The 14367-nt window shown below is 41.3% G+C and overlaps 3 protein-coding genes across 7 annotated transcripts; 2 read left to right on the forward strand and 1 right to left on the reverse strand.

The window, feature by feature from the left end:
- Positions 1-442: 442 nt before the first annotated feature.
- LOC133110701 (histone H1.10) lies at positions 443-1769 on the forward strand. The gene has a single exon (XM_061220960.1). It carries the CDS (start codon positions 544-546, stop codon positions 1210-1212), a length of 669 nt encoding a protein of 222 aa, XP_061076944.1. The 5' UTR covers positions 443-543; the 3' UTR covers positions 1213-1769.
- Positions 1770-2544: 775 nt separating this feature from the next.
- Positions 2545-8877, reverse strand: hmces (5-hydroxymethylcytosine binding, ES cell specific). Of its 4 annotated transcripts, XM_061220957.1 has the most exons (8): positions 8634-8877; positions 6069-6162; positions 4950-5155; positions 4367-4510; positions 3933-4142; positions 3682-3830; positions 3292-3484; positions 2545-3206 (listed from the first exon to the last, which is right to left on the reverse strand). In XM_061220957.1, exons 3-8 carry the CDS (start codon positions 5136-5138, stop codon positions 3015-3017), a joined length of 1077 nt encoding a protein of 358 aa, XP_061076941.1. In that variant the 5' UTR covers positions 5139-5155; positions 6069-6162; positions 8634-8877; the 3' UTR covers positions 2545-3014. The 4 variants fall into 4 exon arrangements, with proteins under 4 accessions (XP_061076941.1, XP_061076942.1, XP_061076943.1 ...); XM_061220958.1 differs by lacking the exon at positions 8634-8877 and having other exon boundaries at positions 3682-3827; positions 6069-6230; XM_061220959.1 differs by lacking the exon at positions 8634-8877 and having other exon boundaries at positions 3682-3824; positions 6069-6229.
- Positions 8878-9138: 261 nt separating this feature from the next.
- LOC133110711 (actin-related protein 2/3 complex subunit 4) lies at positions 9139-13959 on the forward strand. 2 transcript variants are annotated; one of them, XM_061220980.1, is made up of 6 exons: positions 9139-9281; positions 10477-10595; positions 10781-10892; positions 11859-11954; positions 12553-12723; positions 13417-13959. In XM_061220980.1, the coding sequence occupies exons 1-6, from the start codon at positions 9279-9281 to the stop codon at positions 13420-13422; spliced, it is 507 nt and encodes a 168-aa protein (XP_061076964.1). In that variant the 5' UTR covers positions 9139-9278; the 3' UTR covers positions 13423-13959. The 2 variants fall into 2 exon arrangements, with proteins under 2 accessions (XP_061076964.1, XP_061076963.1); XM_061220979.1 differs by having other exon boundaries at positions 9264-9359.
- Positions 13960-14367: the final 408 nt, after the last annotated feature.

Genomic DNA, 14367 nt, shown 5'->3' on the forward strand with positions numbered 1-14367 from the left:
GTTGTGCTATTTAAAATAAATTAAACTTTGAATATTTCTAAAACATACCTCTTCCTATAAATAATTATTAGCTCAGTACATTGAGGGAACGCTCCTTTGGTAATATGTACATTTAGGTAGACTAATTTGTGTTCGATTTCCTAAATAGAACCTCGCAAAGTCAGTGCCCCCATCCTAACTAATGTTATGAACCAGGGGTGTGCAGTTTACTTTGTCAATTTTCTCAGTCGCTGTGCTCATTATTGTTCTATTTCTTCTATCGTCCTAGAGGGCATACAGATTACTGTATGCTAGCTGAATTTCACTGGCTAAAAAACGTTACATTGTGAAGAAAAAAACGTCAAATCGAATCACAAAAAGCACAACCTGGCACGCATCGTAGCAGCCTCTGTTGTTGTTCTCAAACAGGTCCGCGCATTTGTTATATAGCTATGTCTCCGCAGCGAGCGCTTTCAAATTACCGCATGCCAGTCAGTGGGCAGTGAATAATAACAAAAAGATAATAATTCAGTGTTGCTGAAGATCTGGAAAACGTTCTTAACCATGGCTACTGATGTCCAAGAAACCGTTCCAGTCGCTACAGAGGAAGCTCCTGCTGCAGCGACCAAAAAGAAGGCTACAGTCAGTAAGAAAGCCAAGCCTGCCGCTGCTCCAGCTACTACCGCCGCCAAGAAGAAGAAAAACAAGAAGAAGAAGAACCATCCTGGAAGATACAGTCAGCTGTTAATTGATACCATCCGAAAGCTGGGCGAGAGAAACGGTTCTTCTCTTGCAAGAATTTTCAACGAATGCAAGAAGGAGGGCTGGTTCGACCAGCTCCATGGACGGACGTACCTGCGCTACTCCATCAAGGCGCTCTTGCTGAACGACTCGCTGATACAGGTGAGGGGCTCCGGAGCTAATGGCTCCTTCCGATTGAACAAAAAGAAGTTTGAAAAGCAAGCCCCTAAAAAGACCACCCCGAAGCCTGCGAAGAGCTCTGCCACTCCGACAAAGAAGACTAAAAAAACCCCGGTCAAAAAGGCAAAGGCGAAAGTGAGCCCAAAAAAGAAGCCTGCAAAGCCGACTGCAGCATCCAAGAAGATTGCGAAGCCCAAGAAAGCAGCCAAAAAGCCAGTCAAGAAGGTGAAAAAGCCGAAAAAGATCAGCAAGCCAACTGTGCCCAAAGTGCCCAAAACCAAGAGTGCAAGAACGTCGAGGGGGAGAAAGTAAGAAGCACGACAAGAGGGCTAACCACAGACTTTGCTATGAACACGACATGCAGTTTCTTTTTGGAGCCATCGGTCGATCTCGTTTTTATTATGGACCTTGTTTAGCTTGGAGACGGCTTACCGCCACTTGGTATTGCATTTATTAGGCTATGTTACGTTGCGCCTTAAAGGTGAAAGTGTATTTTATTTTTTAAAATCAAATTCCATATTGTTTTGAAAAAAGTGTGTGTGGGGGGGAATCTAAAATCTTGTGCAGCCTTTAGTCGGGTTACTCGGATTTCCATTTTGTACAGTTGTCCATTTTTTATCGATTAACTGCACTGCGTAATGTTTTTGGGGTTGTTTTGATTTCATACAGCCCATGGGCAACGCCCCCTGGTTGCCCGCCCCGTATAGTCTAACCGTTGAGTAACCCAAATAGGAGGGACCAGAGACATTTGAATTGTCATTTTAGCCGCCATAAATAAAACTCTTATGTTACAATGTACTGCTGAGGTTTTATTCCGCTTTTGTAGTGCATCACGGTTAAAAAATAAATAAAAAAACTTGATTAACTAATATGGGTTTCTTTACAGTAGCAGTGAATGCCATTCAGTTATTTAGGTTAGGCCTACTTTGTCTTTTCCCACTCATCTTATGTCTGTTTTTCCATTTAGATTTAATGTGATTTTGTTTTTAACATCCATAATTTTAAGATGTGGTTAAACGTTTTTGTCTTCCATTAACACTACTTACTGACATAACGTAGCTTACACTTTTTCGACCTACATTCCAAAAATTCTGAGCTTTTATTTTTATTTTTAAATGGGACAAAACGAAGATGCACTGTGTGCGTATGTTAAATGGGAGAAGATTAAATGCCACAGTTAAAGAGCATTAGTTGCTAATGATAGTCGATTTGCTCGGGACAAAAGACCGTAGCCTATATTAGCCTACTAAGCGTAATCTTGTTCAATTAAAGTACCTAAGCTATATCTCACCGTTAAATCATTACTTTTATCTTCATCCAATCTGATGTTTGACCTTTAATCACGAATTACACTCAATAAAAAAAAGTTTCACATATCATTGTGAGCGAAGACTAAACTGCCTGAAAATCAAGACTAGTATAAACGCCATTGGTGGGTTAATTATGCATCATAGGTTTTAATATGGAAACTTTGGATTTGCTATCAAATCTTTTAACACAAAGCCATATCCCATCGTTTACAGGTAATTACAGAAATCACTCCAAATGAATGAATTGATATTTATGTGCATGGTTCTGGGTGTTATATATGTTGCTTCTTTTTCACTTTTTGGAAATGAGACTACAGACATATTTCTTCATAAATGGCTTTAAACCCATTTTTATTCACTTATTTCACTTTGATGGTTGGATAAACATCAGTTTTAAAAAGAAAATATACATAAAATGTTCTTTCACTTTTAGGACACAAGACCTTATGCATTTTAGTTTTTCAAGTTAAACAGATTTTCCATAATTTCTTCAAATATTTTCGGTGTAGTTTCACTGTGGTTATTCCATACACAATAACAAAAGATGTCATGATTTCCTGTGGAGTACCTCCAGCTCTATTGGCCAAGTATATATTTTTGATGTTTTTTGAATGTGCAGGTATAATACATACTTACTTCCTGGTCATCCTCCTGTGTAGGTGCATACGTGGTGTGTGTGTATATATAAATATATACATTTTTCATTTTATGAATAGCATAAGTACTTTTTATATGATTCAGGCATATACAACACAGCCACTCACATCTAAACATGGCAAAGGAAATTTAATAAATCCTTTCCACTTAAGTATTCTTGGGCCTCTTGTTGGTATCAGAATTTACCAGCCATTTCTGTAGCGGACCCACTCCTTTGGTGGACTTGCCCTGCTCGTCTTTCACTTCGGCATCCTCCTCCGTCTCCTTCCTCTTCCTCCCAGGTGTAGCGGTCTGGAGCCAGCTCATCATCATCTTACTACTGGCTGACGGACAGGGCTCCTGGGGGGGGGGGGCACATGCACAATGTGAGCACATGCACACATTCAACACATTGTAGTGACTGAGGTCCATATCTGCTCTATACCTTTTTATTCCCAGGTTCCAGAGGTTGTAGGCACTCAGGGGAGTTATTGCGTGAGTTGTTGACAAAGGAGGAGACAGGGTGAAAAGTCAGGGTGTCCTTGGGCTGCAGTAATTTGAGGGCATCTAATGACCGGACCTCCCCGAAATCCAGCCAACGCCTCACCTCCTCTTCACCATCTAGCACTGCTGGCATCCTGTTAACAGGCAAAAACCGAGCCTAATGTGTGTAGGACATGCATATAAACAGACACACACACACATTACGGCAGGAACATAGGAAGCCAAATGTATGCACACGCCATAACATCCCGTACAACACAGCCAGATGGCTCACAAAGCACTACTTTTGTGCAGTGAGCGGGTGTATATTTGTGTACATTTACGTATTTACCGGTCATGGATGCTTTGCAAGTTCGGAGAAGCGTTCACAGTGATGACGGTATAGGTGTAAAGTGCCTCTCCACCACCGGGGGGCTTCCAGCGATCAAAAAGCCCTGCAATGGTCAGTAAACGCCAGCCTGTCCAATCACTGTCCTCCTGCTACACAGGGCAGAATAAGGAACAAGACACTGAAGAGCCACTGACAGAAAGGAGGGGACATTCTTCCTTTCTAATGGGTACATTTCCCCCTGGACAGCTCACCTCTCCCTGGGCTGATGACTCTTCCTTGGACTCCAGGTTTTCCGAGTCCTGACATGATGCTCCTAGCACCGAGCCCTCTGTGGCCCCCAGGGGCCCCTGCCCCTGGCTCTGAGGGAAGTAGATGAAAAACGGCTGCTTGCCGTTTTCCCGCTTCCATTCATAGAATCCATCTGCCAAGATGACACAGCGCTGGCCTTTCAGCAGGGGGTCCTGAGGAAAACATGCACACACACACACACACACACACACACACACCCACACACCCACACACCCACACACACCGATGGGCACACACAAACACATTACTCATTTGCGAGGAAGATATGTAGAGACTCATTTACATGCACTCAATAATGTTGAACCTGCACTCTATGAAAAGCATGTTGTGTGTACAATGTTACATGTATGGCCACAGGTGATGGGTACACAAGCACCTTGTAGGACTTCTTCTCCAGGAGGCTCTCGCTGCGGCAGTTGTTGGTGCTGTATTGCATCTTGTTTGGGTCATTCTCTCTAAACCAGGATGGCACAAGGCCCCAACGCATTGCAGCCAGGACACAGTCATCTACTGGAGCTTCCTGTCGCAGGGGGCCATATTATCATCCGCGTATTAAAGTGCACTTAATAAGACCCCTCCCAAATGAACATCCTGATAAAGTACCCTTCGGTAACCTAAAGACCTACCGGGCTATATAATAGACCTCTTCAGCACATTGAATGTTCTTGGGAACACTATGGTTGTTCTTTCTATGTCTTCACATCACAAAATTAAGCAGGACCATTCGATGTCAATTCACCTCTTTTCATTTAGAAGATATTGGGTCTTAAAATTATATTTCTTTCAATTTTCAAGGGGTCAGATTGCAAGCACTTCACTTTTTAAGTGATGGTCCCATACATTTTAGAAAGCTCTAGCACAATAATGAATCATTGCCTACCACACAAATAATGAAAGAAATTCAAGAGTTTCTGCAGTGTACTTCATTTGAGTTGGCACAGCAGAACACACATTCTCACCTTGTCAAAGTGCTTGCGGGACAGCAACACTGGACTGTTGGATTGGGGGCTCTTGTTGTAGGATGGCCTATACTTGTCTGGGTCTCCGTCCCTCCACTGTGGCCTGCGTCTCTGCCCGGTACGGTCCCGGTAACCAGAGGCCCGGCTAATCTCATCTGGTGCAAGGGTGCAAGCAGTTCGCCCACACATATCAAACCCGTACCAGCCTAAAAGGGAACGGGGATCATAAAAAGATAGAAACATTAGTTAATCTATCTATGCCTTCGGTTATAGAATGCCGTGAAAAAGTATCCCCCCCAGCTGATTTCCTCGGTTATTCCGTATCTGTCACAGTGAATGGTTTCAGATCATGAAACAAAGGGAACACATTCTTTTTATTTTTTGTATTGTGCCACCGAAAACGCGTCTTTGGTCTTCCACATAATTTCAGAGGTATATACTTCAATTAGACATAAGGTATTGACTTGAAAAGATAACTCAGGTTCCCTTTGTCTAATATTAGATCTGAAATCATTCAAGCAGGAAGGCGGCAAAAAAAATTCACTACACTGTACGTTCATAAATCAATATGTAAGAAAAGTTACTGAAACAACCGACAGCTTCGTTCAATGTCTAACTAACGTCAACTAACTTGTAAGTTCCTACACTTATGTCCCACCCACGTCGTCCCAGAAATACACAATCAAGACGCCAGTGAGCCATCTAGTAAATTGCATAGTAAACAACTGTTCTAGCGAACCTAAACAACCCTTCAATGTTTGTCTAGACTCGAGACTTATGTAGCTAGCTAACGGGTTTAACGCCCTTTACTAGTTCTGTAAATTCATATTTTGCTTACGCAAAAGTAGGATCAAGTGACTAACATCGATACAAATAATTGCATTTAGAGGAGCTGACGTTAGTATTTGCTTCAGCAAGCTACGTTCTTCTAACTACCAAGAAAACAAGTCAGAAAACGTTCGCTAGCTGACTGGAACGCTAGGCTCCGCTTGATTGCGGATAAAAACTACAGCAGCTCGTGCTAGCTCGCTTTCTAACTAGTCTAACAATCTACGTTTCCAACTCACTTTAAGCTTTACATTTTATTAGCAAGAACAGTGGATAAAGAGCAGGCATTACCTTTTTTGAAACGAAGAGAGTAAATTATAGTGTAAGTTTAAGCAAGCATCCGCATCGACATGCCCGGGCTTCTCGCTCCAGTACAGACCATAGACTGTAGAAAAACAGACACACTGACAGCAACATCTTCTTCCAATGAAAACTACTGGAGATTTGACGCAACAATGCATATTTCTGCCCTCTACCGTCAGGAATGAGTAGCACAATCTTACTTACAAAAGCCAGTTTGTTCTGGTGAAGGCTTGGTATGGCCGAAACGTCTACCGATAGATTGGAGCGTTACAACAAATTACAAAGTGTACAAATTACAACAACATTACGACAATAACTCGGAATTTCATTTTTTCACAATTTCTAGGTTAGTCTTTTGGATTTAACACCTCAGTGGAGCCCTTTCATATGCATTCACCTTGAAACTAACACAATCTAAAACACCATTTAAGGTAGCTCTCAATTAAACTATACCCTCACCTCACTTCTCCAGTCTTTGTATTCACACTTTGTGGCCATCATTAAAAATGTAGTTTGTGTCCCATCCAGTTGCATCCATTGAAAATTGTACACATGGAGAGAAAGGCCTAAATTAATTAATAAGTGGAAAGGCCGATTAGAAAGTGCCTCTAGTCTACACAAGGATGAAGTCATGTTGTCATTTCTTGGTCCAGGTGGTTGGGAGGAAAACAAAGACTCAACCCATTGCCTAAGAATCCCTAAGGCCAAATTTCCCCAAGGAATATACAGTGGGCTACAGAATTATTGGCACCATTAATAAAAATGGTGAAGAAAGGCTGCATATAATAAATAACATGGATAATGATCTATATTTTATGTTCAAACATACAGAAAACTATTAAACTTTTATTTTAATACATTTACTTTCATGTTTCAATGTTTTTTATTTAGTCATCTAATTTATGACACAAAACTATTGGCACCCCTTACAATTATTGTAAATAAAATCAAAGTGAAATTGGCAATACAATTTTACTTTCATTTAGTTAATCTCAGTCTAAAGAAGCTACATTCTGTCATTCCATGTCATCCTGTTTTACTAGAGTATAAAAATTAGGTAACAAGCATGCAAAATCCCTTTATCAACCATCAGCCAAAGCCAAAGAACTGTCAATTCGGAAGACACAGATGGTAATTGATCATCAGAAGTCGGGTAATGGGTGCAAAAAAATAATGGTTAAACATACCACTATAAAATAATAAAAAGGCATAAAACATATGGAATGGTTGCAGGAAGAGGATGCAGGTGCATATAATCCCCACAGATGGCAAAAAAGATTGTGAGGGAGGCTATAAGTAACCCAAGGATCGCAGTTAAAGAATTGTAGAGAAGCAAGTTGTGTCTTGGGGGCACAGTCTAATTTTTTTTTAAATAAAATGGCACCTCCATAGCAGCAAACTATTTTGAAGGGTGGCAGTAAGTAAGACAGCCCTTACTGAAACCAAGCATCTTCAGTTTGACAAACTTCTTTGGAATTATAACTGGAAGAGAGTGCAATAGTCAGATGAGACCAAAATTTTATGTTTTGGTTAAATTGGAATGCACACAAGGAGAGGCACCTCATACCTGCTGAATATTGTGGTGGGTCACTGATGTTTTGGAGATGTTTTGCTGCCAGGAAAGTACCAGGAATTCTTTCAGAAAATCTGGTTGCCTCTGCGAGGAAGTCTTGATCATAAATAGATTGTCCAGCAGGACAGTGACCCCAAGCATACATCAAAATCCACACAGAAATGAGTAAAACAACAACCATGTTCTACAATGGCGATCTCAGACTCCACACTTAAATGAAAAACATGTGATCTGAACTGAAGAGGTGGGTATTCCATGGATACTGATGATTCTGAAAAGTTCTGCATGGAGGAATTGTACAAATGTGTTAATACAACCTGGTCACTAATTATAGGAAAAGACTCATGGCTGTCATCTTTGCCATGGGTGTTTACGCAAAATATTCAACCAGGGGTGCCAATAATTGTGGAACCTGTTTTTTGGGGAAATATTTTATTTTATTTTTAAAATGTAAAACTTTGGTTGATTCCGGTGAATCATTAATAAAGCAGACTATTTTATACATGTTGGAAAATAAAGCTTATGTCAATAACTATTCGTTTTTAGTTCAAGGGTGCCAATAATTATGGAGCCCACTGTATCTAACAATATTATTTGTCCAACTTATGTGTATTAGTCCTTTATTAATATTTTTGGTGAGGTCTCAAAGCACTTTAAAAACATTGTGTGGCCAGGCCCCAGGCCCACATGAACAAGCCCAGGGTGACAGAGGTTAGGAGGTAAGGAAAAACCTGAGGAAATAGGATCGCAGCCCAGGCAGTGGCCACCAACTCCAGGCAGACATATTAAAGTTGACAGATAATGGGGAAATTTGGATGAAGGCAACAGTTTGCAGGGAGTGTGTAGAAGTCAGAGATAAAGTGGGAGATAATAGTCAATTTAGCAAGGTCCAGTTGCCTTCATTAAGAGTTTTCATTTTTATATACTGTACGTGTTAACATTCGTCTTTACTCAACTCATGAAACACTGGTATCACTCACCTTATACGGAAGAAGCCCTTTCTTCCTCATGAAAGGAAACACCCCTTTCGTCTGGGACTACCTCATGTGAAACATTGTTTCAAATCATGATAAAATATGTTGAAGCATCGCAGCACACATCATGCATTTACTACAATGATCGGATACTGAATAATTGGCATGTTAGTAAAATCGCTAGTAAATTCGTAATGTACGATTCGCATTTGCAGTCACATCCGTTTAATAATTTTCCAAGCTGGAGGATGAACAACGAACGCATTTGCTGAGTGAATACTTTTTCAGAATGTCCGTCAGTGTGTATCACATGATAGATATGGCACCGAGACAGCAGAGATTTCTGGAATGGGGTAAAAAAATAAAAATAATAAGAAAAGAAAAAAAGAAATGTGTACTGTTTTGTGAGCGTATTTCCCGAATTTCCCTTGAGACTGTTAGGTCTTCAAGCAAAACGACTGCTACAAGTATTGCACATTCACACAAACACTAACACAAACCTCTGACCCAGCCAAGTAATAACAGTCAGCTGGGCGTTCTTTGTAACCCCATAAAAATTGCCATCTTTGGCTTTGGTGGGAGGACTGAAGAGTTGTCGTACGCAGGCGTGATGAGTGTATTTCCGTCTTCTTCCCTTGCGGATACAGAGAAATGGTAAGGTATCTGAGCCTTTATATTCCCGATAAATGGAATTTATCAACACTTGTTACAAGCGCATGGAACAATTACCCGGTCAGTGTGATTGAATGGTTGTAATATTTCCGTTTAGATTTACCGACGTAATGGAGATTATTAACTTGCATAAAGCCGCCTTGCCGGCAGCAATCTCCACCCAAATTTCAGACCGATGGCTAACGCTAGCTATATTTGGCTAACTTTCCTGTCTCGCTTGACCATGGTATGAGGCTCAGGTGTTTTGAAGACAATGTGTAACTTAGTTTGCTAGCTAGATAGCCAACGGCAAGTTGGCCCACTGTGTTTAATTGTAGCTAGCTATTACTAGCTAATTTGACTTGACCACGGAACCATGGCACCTTGTTGGCTAGCCGTTGGCTCTGTCAGTGTCATTGATATTTTGGAAGCTTGTACGTTAGCTGGCTAGCTACTTCGCTATGCAGCGTTAGTCTAAAGCTAACCGGTTCGTCTAGGTATTGGTAGTTAGCTAATAATCTATTATTTGTGAATACCTAGCTAATCTTATTTTCGTCTGAAATTGTTGTAAGATGTGTGGCGAACTTACGTAGTTAATTTGTCTATTTAGCCAATTTGACACTTCTGCGAGGTTGTTGTATTGCTCCAACATTGGACTGGCACATGAATCGTGTACGAAATCTAATGATGGCAACGCTAGCTGACTGGAATGGCTAGCTAGCTAAAGTTAACCCGTCGGTTTTTTGCTAGTTCACAGCTGTGTAGCTAAGTTCGCTAGTTACAGTTATTTCCTCATTTTGGAATGAGCTGACATTAGCTAGCTAGCAGCAACATTAGATGGCTATCTTTTATTGTTCCCGTTTTGTGCTAAGAGGGATTACATTCCATCCAGGAGCTTATTTTATTTGGCTACTTAGTACCGTAGATTATGAATTACTGGACGGTTGGCAATATCATCCTTTTTTAACTGAATGGATGCACATCTGACCTGACTATATTGCCACGAAGGGCATAAATTCTGCCATTGCTATGTATAAGTAACCAGCTAAAGCAGCCAAGAATTCCATCAGCAGGTTGAGGCCTGCAAAAAATTGACACACTGTTGGGTGGAGCATACTGTGGTGTTTCTACCCATTGCTATCAAGGTTAATCTATCCAGTTGTCCCCAAAGCTGTTTGTTGGTGTGCTCCTCTTACAGACTGCTACTCTTCGCCCGTATCTGAACGCTGTGCGTGCCACTCTGCAGGCAGCCCTATGCCTGGAGAACTTCTCCTCTCAGGTGGTAGAGCGGCACAACAAACCAGAGGTGGAGGTCCGGTGAGTGAACGTGTTTGTGCGCGCATGCGTTTGTATACTTGCCTGTGCAAGTGTCCACTCAATCCCCATTTACTTGCTGTCCATTACTAATGCGCTTCTCTCCATTTTACATTAACAGAGGATCCAGTCTGTCAGTTTGAGTGGTCACTGGCCATGTGTAATCCCTCACTCCTCTCTCCATCCAGGAGCAGTAAGGAGCTGTTGCTGCAGCCTGTGATCATCAGCCGCAATGAGAAGGAGAAGGTCTTGATCGAAGGCTCCATCAACTCTGTTCGTGTCAGCATCGCTGTCAAGCAGGTCAGTTAGGTGGTTCTTGCGACACTGCTTCTGATTCCACACCTTTATGCACGGTCATGTGCCACCCAGTCACTCTAGACCAGGAGTACCCAATCATGTGCCATGGAGGGCTGAGAGTATGCTGGTTTTCATTCCAACCAGTGAGGAGGCAACTAATTGGTGAAATCAGCTGGTGCTGTGATTGGTTGGATTGATTTAATATGAGCAATCCAGTGCTAACATTCACAGACTGGGAAGCAGGGAGTTGCATTGAATGTTATGTAGTATTGGCTATATTCTAAGCTATGCAACATGTAACCTACAAGGACTTTCTGCGTTCAAGTTTTAATAACGTCACTTCAGGAACTGATACATTAAAGCTTTTACCTGGTTAAGTCTTGGTAGACTACAGTAGCCGACATCTTACTTTTATAAACCAGAATATTTATCACATGACAACGTTAGTAGATATACAATGAATTTAAGTTGGTAATAACAGCAAGCAAAATGTGTAGTCCAGCCATTTTTTATTGCTATCACAAATAAATATTTGAACATGAAATTAATAAATAACTTGCTGCTAGACCTGTGACAGAGACTCTATTGAAAATGGTTCCTGGCTGAGTTAGTTATAGTTGTTATTGCTTTGTCACCCTCTCGTGGCAGATGCATAATACTGCACTGTGACCAATGAACAAACTGAAATGACTGACCGACAGACTGCTGAGAACCATACCAGACATAATTTATGAAGTGGTGCCAAAATTGCACAATTCTGTCATCTTTGTCATGGTTCAGGTCAGGATTTGGCTAGCTGCTGAAACATAACCACTGCTTATGCCATTGTTGATGTGGCCAAGTAATTATGAATTTGTCAGTAAAGGTTTGAGCTTTTTTTTTTTTTTTTTTTGTGTTCTTGGATGCTGTAGCCGAACATTGAGTTTTACATGGTAGATGTGAGGACTGTCCTCTGATTGGTCTACACAGGCAGATGAGATTGAGAAGATCCTGTGCCACAAGTTCATGCGCTTCATGATGATGAGAGCAGAGAACTTCTTCATCCTGCGAAGGAAACCTGTGGAGGTGAGTGAGAGTGAGAGAAGACTGATGGGGAGTATAGAGGGAAGAGCTTTTCAGTTACTGGTCTTGCAACACTGCCATTTTGTAACCGCACATGTCCACACCCCTTCCTGTATACACCGATCAGCCATAACATTAAAACCAGTTTTTTCATGATTTAAAAATGCTTATAAACTTGTCTAATAACACTTAATACTTCATTATGCTGTGTACTTGTGTAAGCAGATAATTATAAGTGAACTGCTTTCAGAAGTTACATTTTTTAATGAAAATGGAAATCTTGTGAGCTTATTGGGGAGTGGTGTTTGCTTCTATTGTTCATGGGTTCTGTATGTGAAGTTGGCTCTGACCAGTGGGGCAGAGATCCACTTGCAACAGAAAATAAATAGATTTATTGATTTGACAGACTAATGTGCTTGAGGCAGAAACCGGAGAGGAAGGAGCAGTACATATTGTGCTGTTCTGTAGATGGTGTTTTTGAACGGTGAAAGCAGGAGGCAAAGGTGGGGGGGGGGGATTGTAGAATGGGAGATGAAAATGAGTGCACTAACTGTTGGGATTGGATGGGACAGATTTTACTGACCTGACTTCTCCATGCTAGGGTTATGACATCAGCTTCCTCATCACCAACTTCCACACGGAGCAGATGTACAAACACAAGCTGGTGGACTTTGTCATCCACTTCATGGAGGAGATTGACAAGGAGATCAGTGAGATGAAACTGTCCGTCAACGCCCGCGCTCGCATTGTTGCCGAGGAGTTTCTTAAGAACGTGAGTTTACATATTATCTTTGTACCTGAAGGTCATTTTGTTACAGCCTGTGTAATCGGCAATTAAACCTGTACGACACAATCAGTGGTTAGAGCTGATGACACCATGTTTAAAAACAGAATTGCACATTTCTATTCTGAGAGGTGCAGTTTGGCTTATGTTTTGCAAGTGTGCATAGCAATATCCTAGTCTTAATATCCTAGTCTTCCCCTAGGATTGTTTTCCAGCAGCGGCACATGGTCAGTGTTGCGCACACACACAGCACTGACTCATTACTATAGCCGAATGGAGCCTCCGCTCATTCTGAACCTTCCAAAAGCCAGTCATCCAGCACTCTGAGTGTGCCACTTGGTACGGCTGAGTTGGGATAGTGAACATGGCAAGCCACTAACACTCATGCATAGCCAGTTACAAGTTGATTTAATGGCTTGACTTTAATCACCCAGAATTTCATTAGAATCGATCTATTAACAAGAACCATGTTTCTCCTGTGTGAAGTGACGTATAACATCAGGTCAGCAAGCTTTCCAGTGCATAAACCAGCAAGAATAAGGTAATGTTGCAGCATCATGTTCAGCAGTGGTGCTGTCATTGTCTTCATGTAGGGGAAACGCTGGACTCAAGAAGCAAAACCGTACCTAAAATGGCAAAATCATACTTAAAATTTTATTTTCCTGCATTTCTCTTTTGCAGTTTTGAGAAGGTACCCATCATTCCTCATGCTGATCACTTCATATGGCTATCACCATGGTTTCCGGAGCGGCGGGGAGGAGCTTAGAGGCCAGAGCAGGAAGGGGAAGCATAAGTGGACAGCCAATCAGCAAGGAGAACCGCAGAAAAGCGACCAAACGTCAAGGGAGTGTGGCCCTCTGAGTTCCCTGTATTTATGAATAATGATGTTTGTACATAATATTCTCAGCCTCACTTTCTGCCTTTTCAGAACAAAACTAGTATCAGGGCTGGTCCTTATAGTTAACCAAATTAATATTCATGAGAACAGGGAATAAACCATTTGAGAATTTTGTTCTAACAATTGAAAATTTTCTTTTTTTATATCTGTATTACATGGGTCCTTTGTTACAGTGGACTTTAAACATCATGTTGTTCTTAACATCATGAAGAACAGTGGGTAGTGGTACACTTGTATTTCACACAAAAAGCATATGCAACCTGAGTGGCAAGAAACCACAATAATGATGACTGTGATTACAAGGACAATAAACCCCAATTGTGCTGGTTTGTATTCATTGTTATTTTTATGCAGTGTGCAGAAATGAGGATGATGTATATACTTTTCCACATAGCTGGAGCAGTTAATGTTTAGTGCAAAGTATAATTTAATTTATTTGCATGCTACACTAGCAATGTCCACCACAAGCCATGGATCTCTGGCATTGCTGCCCTTATTATGAAACTTCCTAAGAGTCTGAAGAGCCAGGCCATTAAAATATGGTCATGTTACACGTAAAATATGCATACGTGCTGGATTAGAGCAGGAACATGTTCTTTCCATCTTCCATCTTCAAGTCTTCACTTAGAGCTTGTAGTCAGCTAAAAGGAAAACTGATCTACGCAACACTTTTCACCTCTGTCTGTGCCTGTTGATCACTGGCCCCAGAGGAAATGGATTATCCTAAGGCCTGC

The sequence above is a fragment of the Conger conger genome, chromosome 14, assembly GCF_963514075.1.
Source record: "Conger conger chromosome 14, fConCon1.1, whole genome shotgun sequence".
Taxonomy (NCBI): domain Eukaryota; kingdom Metazoa; phylum Chordata; class Actinopteri; order Anguilliformes; family Congridae; genus Conger; species Conger conger.

Excerpts from the sequence above, each read along its gene's own strand:
- LOC133110701 (XM_061220960.1), top strand. The coding sequence starts at position 544 with ATGGCTACTGATGTCCAAGAAACCGTTCCAGTCGCTACAGAGGAAGCT.
- hmces (XM_061220957.1), bottom strand. The coding sequence starts at position 5,138 with ATGTGTGGGCGAACTGCTTGCACCCTTGCACCAGATGAGATTAGCCGG. Across the intron at positions 4,511-4,949 it reads CCCGCAAGCACTTTGACAAG|GAAGCTCCAGTAGATGACTG; the intron begins GTGAGAATGTGT and ends CCCCTGCGACAG. Across the intron at positions 3,831-3,932 it reads AGTCATCAGCCCAGGGAGAG|CAGGAGGACAGTGATTGGAC; the intron begins GTGAGCTGTCCA and ends TGCCCTGTGTAG.
- LOC133110711 (XM_061220979.1), top strand. The coding sequence starts at position 9,279 with ATGGTAAGGTATCTGAGCCTTTATATTCCCGATAAATGGAATTTATCA. Across the intron at positions 10,893-11,858 it reads TCAGCATCGCTGTCAAGCAG|GCAGATGAGATTGAGAAGAT; the intron begins GTCAGTTAGGTG and ends TGGTCTACACAG. Across the intron at positions 11,955-12,552 it reads TGCGAAGGAAACCTGTGGAG|GGTTATGACATCAGCTTCCT; the intron begins GTGAGTGAGAGT and ends TCTCCATGCTAG.